This window comes from Notothenia coriiceps, unplaced genomic scaffold (assembly GCF_000735185.1).
Source record: "Notothenia coriiceps isolate Sejong01 unplaced genomic scaffold, NC01 NC01_scaffold00037246, whole genome shotgun sequence".
Taxonomy (NCBI): Eukaryota; Metazoa; Chordata; class Actinopteri; order Perciformes; family Nototheniidae; genus Notothenia; species Notothenia coriiceps.
The window spans coordinates 6911711-6922458 of NW_011369947.1; the positions used below are offsets into that span (position 1 = coordinate 6911711).

At 39.7% G+C, this 10748-nt stretch overlaps 1 protein-coding gene across 1 annotated transcript in view; it reads right to left on the reverse strand.

Moving 5' to 3' along the window:
• The window catches only part of LOC104966340 (protein jagged-2-like), a 68034-nt gene that overhangs the window by 55367 nt on the left and 1919 nt on the right, over positions 1-10748 (reverse strand). The window contains exon 3 of the mRNA XM_010795529.1: positions 2624-2797. Coding sequence (XP_010793831.1) covers positions 2624-2797 — 174 coding nt within the window. The remainder of the gene's footprint in view (positions 1-2623; positions 2798-10748) is intronic.

Sequence of the window (10748 nt, forward strand, 5' to 3'; positions counted from 1 at the left end):
AATGTAAAACAAAAAAGTTATGGTTGATGAAAGTAGTAAATCGGTCAGATTTGACCCGAAGACAACAGGAGGGTTAAACATATACAATAAAGATAAAATGCATTACAAAGGATGTCACTTTCTTTGCAATGATGCTAACTTTTTCTTATTTGCAGCACAGGACGAAAAATATACCAGTAGGCATTATTCATAAATCAAAGTATTATAGTTTTGATCCAACTAGGTGAACTTGAATGTTTGTACTAAATTTGAGTTTTGTTTTAAACAAAATGACTTCATAATTTCAATTTGTTGGTGGCGCAAAAAAAGAAAACACCAGGGCAAAAATCATTAGGATACATCATTTAGGGTTCATTACCATTGTGATACGCGAGTCTAAACCTCCATTAAAGAGGCTGTTGTTGAATTGCAAGCTGTTTTTAACATTATTCAGAATCAGCTCTCTGAACTAAAGCTTCTTTTAAAATGTTGATAAAACCAAGGTAATGCTCTTTTCAAAAGCTAAAAAGACACCAGAGACTACTTTGGATATTGTAACTGCGCAAGGAATAAAACTTGAAGTGGTTGCCTGTTATAAATACCTTGGCATCTGGCTTGATGATTAAAAAGCTGAGGGTTAGGCTAGGTTTCTAGGAACAAGTCCTGTTTCTCGCTTGAGGCCAGGAAAAGGCTAGTCACTGTGACCTTTTGACCTGTGCTGGATTATGGTGATCTGGTCTATATGAATGCACCTGCCCATCGCCTGAACAAGTTAGATGCCGCCTATCACAGTGCGCTGAGATTTGTTACTAACTGTAAAGCACTTACTCATCACTGTACCCTGTATGCCAAGGCAGGTTAGCCTTCACTTACAGTACGGAGGCTCAGTCATTGGTACACGTTTATTTATAAAGCCATGCTGGGTAAACTCCCGTATTATATCTTCTCTCTGATAACACAGAGAGTTGCAAGCAGCTATTGTCTGAGATCTCATGATGTAGTATTGTTAGATGTGCCAAGAGCAAGGACTGTCTTAGGTAAGACAGCTTTTATGTGCACAGCTCCACTTGCTTAGAACAATCTACAGCAAGAATTGAAACTGAGCAATTTCATTTCTCTGCATGTTTTTAAAGCTAGTCTAAGTGAAATGCTTTTTGACACCATGGGTACTTGTAAATGTCGATAACTATGTACTATTTGAATATAATGTATGATGTCCTTTATTGTTTTATGTTTCATGTGGAACCTATTTGCTGCAGGTCTCCCTTGAAAGGGACCAATCTGGTTAAATAAAGGTTTGAAATTAAATGGAAAAAAAAAAGTTATTGAGCCACCAATGCTGCCATCCATAGAGCCACAACGACCAAATAATTACACTTTTTCGGGTAAACAAAGGAATAAATTCATAATCTGACCTTACATGATCAATACAGTCATATCACCTACTAAGAGAATAAGGGTTCTCTTTCCTGGAACTCCTCGTCTCTTCTAAAGAAATTAGTCAAGATTACTGTAGGAATGGGCAAAAACACAATCAAACTGTTCTGGACTTGAAAGGGGAAACTAAATCAGAGCAACACGGCGCAGGGGGCGTTTGTAGTTTTGGCACTGCAGGGCAGGAATGTACACCGTGCCATAGCAGGCATCAGAGCTCGGTAGTATGCGGGCAGAAATCCAGCGGCGCCTCATTCAGAGAGGCTCATATTTATAGTAGAGATGCTAAAACAGGATTGGCTCCTGACCAGCAATGTCCTCCATTCAGGGCCCAGGAGATGCAGTGGAGTGTCAGTTTCCTCCCTGCTAACCTACATTAGCTTCCAACACACACTTCCATTATAGAAAGGCTGCAGCAAGGACACCGATATGTCGTGTCTGCATGAAACTTAATGATCAATTACTACAGAAGCTTGCAGTGAAACCGTGGCTTAGTTTATTTGGCTGGAAACATTAGACAACTTTTTGTGTTGGTAGTTGGATTACATAACGGTGCTGTAATGACTACTGCAGATTGAGTATTTGCACAGCACCACAAGCCACTTAATGTGTAATCTAAATCAAAATAGCCGTCAAGTATGTATTAGTATTATATTCTTTTTACCATATCATCTTGGATTGAATCATTTCGTTGGCATGTTTTGCCACATTCTGACTTTTGCCTATTGTATCCAAAGGGTAGGAAAAAGGTTGTTGCCGAGCAGTTCACAGAAAACAGAAATCCCAAGGGCGAATCCTCGACTAAAGTTATTGTTAAACAACAAACGCAATTTTGTCGACTACTTAATTTAATCAACAGATCTATCAAACTGAATGTCTCCACAAAGAAGTCAACTTTAAATCTTGTGTTTACGTTTTTGGAAAAAAGTTGTTCAGCATGAAAAATAGCATTTAAAATAAAGAAAACTTAGTCGACTCAGAAGTAGACTAATCGATTAAGAGTGTGTAGCTCTAGACCTCCCACCATTATTGACCTGTACACAATTTAGTTTGGATTGTAGACCTTTATCACAAAAAGACTTTCCTCTCCAGACATGTAAAGTGTCACTAATGAAGTCCTAAGGCTGTTCAAAACAAAGGCTAACACCGGTTTATAATCCGTCACTGTATCTTCAATAATCCAATGTGACCTGTGTGACATGAGACCCACCTCACACAGCTGTCCAGCAAACTGCGGTGGGCACTGACACACGAAGTCGTCCAGCACGGCGTGGCACTGTCCTCCGTTCTGACACGGTCTGCTCTCACACTTGTTCCTCTGGATTTCACAGTGAGTGCCTACAAAGCCTGGAGGACACTGGCAGTGGTAACTGCTCTGGCCCTCCTACAGGAAACAGAAAGAGAGATGAGTTAAAGGTCCCTTATTACACTGTTTTTCATCAATATATTATAGGTCTCAGATATATACAGAACATGTCTCTGAAGTGTTTGGCTCCAAACACCAAACAGATCATTGCAGCATTACCCATAATCCCCTCTGTTTCAGCCCTGTTTCAAAAGTGCTGATTCTGTGTCTGTTAAAATAAGGAGCCCCTCCCCACACCCCTCTGAGAGAGATTTGGTTACAAAGAACTCAATGGTGCTCTATGAGAGGATTCAGGTGATAAGGGGGGGGTGGGGGTGGGGGTGGTTACCTTGGTTGCTGATTGGCTAATGGTTACACAAGACAACACATCGTTATGACATCACAAAGTGGCCAAAATCTGATCAGCTCATTTTCAGACACATGTTGATGTAGAAGAGACATGAAGAAGAGGGGACACATGTTGATGTAGAAGAGACATGAAGAAGAGGGGACACATGTTGATGTAGAAGAGACATGAAGAAGAGGGGACACATGTTGATGTAGAAGAGACATGAAGAAGAGGGGACACATGTTGATGTAGAAGAGACATAGAAGGAAGAGGGGACACATGTTGATGTAGAAGAGACATGAAGAAGAGGGGACACATGTTGATGTAGAAGAGACATGAAGAAGAGGGGACACATGTTGATGTAGAAGAGACATGAAGAAGAGGGGACACATGTTGATGTAGAAGAGACAGGAAGAAGAGGGGACACATGTTGATGTAGAAGAGACATGAAGAAGAGGGGACACATGTTGATGTAGAAGAGACATGAAGAAGAGGGGACACATGTTGATGTAGAAGAGACATGAAGAAGAGGGGACACATGTTGATGTAGAAGAGACATGAAGAAGAGGGGACACATGTTGATGTAGAAGAGACATGAAGAAGTGGATTTTGCATAATAGGTGACCTTTAAGAACTGTACATTGTAAATACAGGTAAAGCAAGTTCATAGCAGGATTATAATGATGGTTTTTAGAGATCATTAACATGTTTCCAGGGTTTAGGATCACCAAAGTTGTCGGTACACTAGACGCTAAAATTATAGATCTGCACGTACTTAGAGAGGGTTTCCTTTCCGCTTTTTAAATGAAGGCAAACCTGCTTCCCCTTATGTACACATACAGTCTATGTCAGGAAGTTGCTACTTCATTTAACCAACCAGAAACTTGACACCTTCATTTGTCAAATCTAGTATTAATTAAAACATATTTGGGTTAAAAGTTGGACTGTAAGCGTAATAACATTCTTACATCTCATCAAGTGAATGCCTTTGAGGTGCATTCCATTTTTAAATCTTCAAATTAGACGAAAGACGTTTTTTCTGACACCTTTCAACATTTTGCAATATTCATGATTTACCAGTGTATGTCGTCTCTTGTTTTTTGCCTTGGGGTCAATCACCAGGTAGGTTTTCCTCCCTTCAAGCAGAGGATCCCGACTGCCCCCGTCCCCCTCCTCCACTTCATACGCTCCGTCCAAGTGCTGATGTGTCTCCTCTGTGATGTGGACTCGCCTATTAATTAGAAAATCGTAGTTTCAAAACAAAAATTAATACAAAGTACAGAGGGCAAGACAACTCAAAATATATCCTCCATTTTGCCACACTTTCTCAATCGTATTGCTTATTATGATGTTTTGTTCATTCCACACATGGCAGTTATTTTAAAACAAAACATGTACACTTATAGCCTACTGGTTGTTTCGTCATCTTTTTTTAATAGCGCATGGTGGAAATGAGCAGGGAGAAGAAAATCTAATTTGACCTGCCCCTTGTTAATAAAAAATAAATAAATAAAATAACCATAAAAAAGTTAAATGAAAGCAATATTCTTTCAGTCACAGTTGCTTAGAAATACTGAAACATAAAACCAAAACACAAAAGTCAACTTCAAACTGTCTAATTACGCTTTCTTTATACATTTTCTTAAACATAACAATTATTCATCTAGAATGTTCTCACCCAGGAAGACCTCCAGACTCCATGTGATTGGCTAACGTGACGTCATGTGACCACACGTCGTACTGCCACTTCTGCAGACCGATCACACCACAGAGCACGTTGCCCGTGTGCACACCGACCCGCATGCTGATGTCTACACCGGTCGCCTCTCGCAGGAGACTACAGGGAGCAAGAGTATAAGTTAGTACGAGTGTTAATTGGTGTTGTTGTTTAGTACTAAGGCTATTTCATGGCACTACCATGTTATTTTAAAACAGAAAGCATCGAAAACACTAAAAGGACAGGACAAATATGTTAATGTTGAACATGAGCATGTTTTCTATGTTGGTTGTCACACCAACTTTTTTAGTAAACATTTGTTACTTTAATAAACAATAAAGACAACACTTCAGTCAAAATACTGCATTAAGTAGCGCTTTACAGGTTGTGTTTTTTTGTAAATTGTGTAACTTTTTTAATCTTTAAAGGTCACCTATCATGCTATTTTTAGGCAATAGCATAGGTCTCAGATATATAAAAAAATATAAAAAACATGTCTATGAAGTGTTTTGCTCAAAATACCAAACAGATCACCCATTCTAGCCATGCCTCATATCCCTCTATTTCACTTCCTGTTTCAAAAGGGCTGATTTGGGGTATAAAGCTTTAAAAAATAAAAAAGCAGGGGTCTGAGCTCATGCGGGACCCGGCAGCTACTGTCTAAACTAAATACTGCCGTTATGAAACACCATATTATGGATTATCAAGGATTATTTCTGAAACAGTATGGAGCTCAAAGGCTTTCTCTCTTGCCGGTTATACCACAAGGTGAGTTCCTTTTTACTTCCTGCTTCTTCACACACATGCTCTCCAGTACAGGTTAGCTCTGAGTGTTAGCGATGCTAATGTAAACACCGACCATATTACGTCCAAAACAGTCGGGCATTGTTTCTGATAGCAACGTTTCTGATAGGGCCGTGGGTCCACACGCAAATCTGGATCAGCTCGGACACAAATCTGGATCAGCTCCGTTGTTCCGGGCGCCACACCAGGTCCGCTTGAGTGCGTCGCAGTCTTTTATTCTTGGGAGAGAGAAAAGAGGGCATTTTTACGAGATTGGGNCGGCAGACACCCTATCCGTTTTTAAGAGTGCGCTTAAGACCTTCCTTTTTGATAAAGCTTATAGTTAGGGCTGATTAGATTCAGCCCCTAGTTTTGCTGATATAGGCTTAGTTTGTCGGGGGACATCTTACTTATCTTACTTCTTCCTTCTCTCTGTCTATACCTGTGTACTCTCATGTTCCGATTAACCCAGCTTCCCCAAATTTCTTTATTTTTGGTGTCTATATACGCCGGGATCCGGAGTCATGGATGATCCTGCGGTCCTGTGTCATGGATCGTGAGTCCTGGATCTTGAGTCGTGGCTGTGGTCCTGGATCATAAGTCCTGGATGGATATCCTCGTGGATTCATCTTCCTATTATACACACATGCATTTCCAAACATTTGGACTACCTATGTTGCAAATGTATTATCTTTTCAATTTACACACAGCATCTATTGCACGTCTGTCCGTCCCGGGAGAGGGATCCCTCCTCTGTTGCTCTCCCTGAGGTTTCTCCCATTTTTCCCTTTAAACTGTGGGTTTTCTCTGGAAGTTTTTCCTTGTACGATGTGAGGGTCTAAGGACAGAGGGTGTCATATTGTCATACTAATATTCTGTACAAACTGTGAAGTCCACTGAGACAAATGTAACATTTGTGATATTGGGCTATATAAATAAACATTGATTGATGATTGATTGAGTGTGCTGTAATCAATCTGCATGAGGATTATGGCTTGTGATTAATATTTTATTATTTGTTATATCTTGGCTAATTGATTTATACTTAATGGCTGGGATGAAACGTATGGAGTGTCATGAAGAGGAAAAACATGAAAAAGCACATTAAACAGTATGATGAATTAAAGGGGCCCGATCATGCTTTTGGGAGTTTTCCCTTTTCGTAGTGTGCTATATGAATAGACAACACATTGTGCGTGATAGGCTTAGGGGCGGGACATCTTTAAACGGTTGACCAATGACCAATCACAACAGCTAACCAATCAGAGCACACTGGGCTCTGGTTTCAGACCGAGGGTGAAAAGAGGTGCTGCAGCACAGGCAGTATGAGAAAAATAAAGAGCTTTTTGAACATTAAATCATGGAAACATCTCACAGTAGAGGCACAAAATATAAAATATGGATCTGAAATTGATCCTGAGAGGGCCCTTTAAGTACAATTGTCCCAAATCAATGGCTATATTCAGAGCTACATTTAAATCTATGTGATTATTTGCCATGTTTGGTGGTGAACGAAAAGATAGTTAGATTCTCCAGCAATATTGTTAGGAAATTGAATTTATAATTTTTTGGAAGTATACATTTTCTGTCTTCTCTTATTAAATAAAAGCAACTTTTTAGTCCTGAACTTGCTTGGAATGGTAAATCTTGTGAATACGAACAAAAATCATCAATCTATAGCAGGTTTTACAGATTTACATCATAACCTTTTCCCCAACTCACTCACACATCAAGCCACCATGATATATAGTCAATATTAATTTAATTTTTTTGTACGTGTAATCCAGGTATTGGGATTTTATTGAATCCACGGTGAATCATGTTTCATCTATGATTAAAACCGTCCGATTGTTTATTTAATCTCTTTGTGGGACACAGTCATTGCGATGGAGCTGGTTTCTTTGTCAAATCGAGGCAGAAAAGTCCTCACGGATGTCTTCTCCCTGTATTTGCCCATTTGCAGTAACCTATATCCCTTCTCCTCTGTCATCACCGACACACCGCAGCAGCATCATTTATAATTCAGCAGCGAGACTGAGCAGAGCAGAGGACACACACAAGAGGCTTTCCTACAGACAACAAGGCAGTGGAGCAACAATTACTTTCCTCTATTATCCATGTTTGCCTGTGCAGAGACCCACATGCTGCATTTCCCAGCAAACACAGGAGAGAGGGTTAATATCACTAGACCTTAGGCTGACTGCTGTAGAGTGGTGAATTGTAATTAGGAATATTTACTCAAGTTCTGCAATTGAGTAACATTGTGAGGTACTTGTGAATCGCCCTGTTATGCTCATTCCCCTTCAATTCCACTTCATTGTTTAAGCCAATATTGTATGTTTTACTCCCCTACAGTTATTGGTCAGCTTTACAGATTCAGATCATTAGGTAACACAGAATATGAATCTACTTATAAATAAACATTGCTATATAATTATAGGTTAAGATATCCAGCAGCAGTTTATAAAGTAACTAACATTATCTCCACATTTACTAGCTGTGATACAATAATGCCTCAGTATTCATAATCCAGTCATTTCATATATATGATTCTGAAATGGGCCATTACTCATAAAAAGTACTTTTTGGTACTTCAAGTATATCTTAATGCTAATCATTTTTGTACTAAAGAGTGTTTTTACTTTAGAGTGAAATCTAATCTACCACTGTTGTTGTTTCATAAATGTTTATTTAAATGTTAAAGATTTCTGACTGTGTCTCATCACCAACAACACATTTTTTATTTTCATTATAATAACAAATCCTCCTGAATGATGAACATGATTCTGCAAATCCTCACTTCTTTGTGTCGCGCGCCAGCTGTTCATCAAAACTTTTTAATTGCACAGAGTTTAAAAATGTTCCAGGATTTAATGAACCCTCGTCAACTTAATTGGATGGAAGATATCCACACACTGTCAGTGTAGCCTGAACATGTACACTATAAACAAATGTACATTTGTGCACGCTGAATGAGGCTTTAACAGATAAGGTAAGAAGATCATTTATTGGTGTTGACACTATGGATAGAAGTAGCTTCTCTCTCTGAGTCTAATTGGGACATACCAGATGTATTTCAAACAGCGGCCATAGCTTGAGCTCTGCTCGGTTACACATCTTGTCTGCCTATCTTTTTCTACAAGTATTGATCAGCTAATTTCACTGAAAGCTGTTCTTCAACTACATGGTTTGTGGTATTCAGCTGCAGTGAAGCATACACATTTGTACCGGTCAGTCAGAGGTCTAAAGATCTGCACAGCACATCAGCTAACTTAAGCACACACAGAAACAAAAGACAATGCTGCCTTCTTCGGGGTTGTGTCCCATGATAGAAACACTTTTTAAAAAGTGTTGCTGTTATACAACAGGTCATTAAGAGAATATGCAGAAGATCATGACATGCAGGAGCGATTTGCAAGATTGAAGCTCAGGGCAAAAACCTGGCTGCTCAGTGGAATTATAACAATAAAATCCATGCTTCTGCACCTCAAATCCATCCTGAACAAATTGGGCTAAAGTAAAATAGATAGCTAAACATATTGAAGCACTGCAAAGAACATGTTTCCATACCAAAATCCACAAGAAAGGATTGGCCCTGCTCTGAGAAATCATTGCCTGCCAATACTTATCTTTAACCACTGTTTGCACCTTAGCCTCGATTCCCAGGATTTTGGGGGATTCCAGTATACTTTGTTTGCCTGCCTGGATGTTTGTAAGTAAAATAGTGTTTTTGGCCCCTTCCTTTTGAGTTTGAGCTGTGACAAATTGATCATAAGATGGTAAGGGGGTCTAGAGACAACATGTGTGAAACAATAAGATGCATGCAAAACAAATTCCATAAGCTGTCTGGATCTCAGGCTGCAGAGAAAGTTCCAAAGAGGCGAAGCAATGTTTTAATTAACGCTAATCAATAGTATTGACTGTTCAGAGACACTTGAGTCTAACAGAGCTAAAGTTTCTGGCTTGCTGTTAATTACTTGGTTATCACACAAAGATTCCCCACAAACACACACTTCTTTCCCCTTTCTTTCCACATCTTATTCTTGCAACACATTGACCTTGATTTTGTTTTTAAGGTACATTTTATTTCAGTTAAAGGGGACCTATCATGCAAAATGCACTTTTGTACGTCTTTTATACATGAATATGTGTCCCCTGTGTTCCAGGGAACTCACCAAGTGTCAGAAAATACAACCCTCTCTCTTTTCCTCCATACCCAAATCTCTAAAAACAGGGCTGCAACGGATTTGATACATGTGGATTCTGATTTGCACCTCTATGATGTCACAGAGGTGCACTCCGCCTGTATGGTCAACTCTCCACCTATCAGGGGAATGAGAGTTTGCCGTGGCATGGCAACAGCATAGCAACAGCATGGCAACAGCATAGTAACATGACGCTTGTGCCTCGCCCCCTCCTTTGCAGGGGGGGGGGGGGTCAGCTCCAGCTCATGCAAAGACAGAGCTGGAGTGAGGCAAAATGAGGCATGGCTAAAATGCATGATCTGTTTGGTATTTTGAAAAATAAAACTTATAAATATACCTTATATAGGTATGGCCCTACAATATATTATTCAAATATAGAATGTTTCGGAGAGTTGTTTGTGTGCAGAGTGTGATTGTGTTGTCGCGAGTGTGTGTGTGTGTGGTGTGTGTGTGTTGTGGTGTCCGTGTGAGTGTGTGATCCTTGTGTGTGTGTGTGTGTGTTGTGTGTGTGCGAAGTGTGTGATTTGTTGTGTGGTCCTGGGTAAGGGGTTTGGGTCGGGGGCCGTCGCCGACTGAACCTCTCGCGGCCAGAGAGGGACTGGCCTGCATGGCCGACACACAGCAGCAGTCCTTTGTTCGACAATTGTTCATCTAAGCGTCGTTTGTAGGTCGACTATTTGACGCTACAATTGGTTGGGAGGTACTATTGGAGTATGACAAAAAATTGAAGCTAGTATATGGGACACAATCAGTTTTTTTTATCTTTTTCCATTTAAACACACGTAAATAATATTTGTCAACACATAGTGAAATAGTCTGACAACGTTTTTTAAAAGATTCTTCGGAATATTTGTAGGTCCAAATTTTTGATTTTTCTCCCGAAACTTTGTGTTAAATTTCTACAAACCCTCAAAATAAACTCAATAATTACAATTT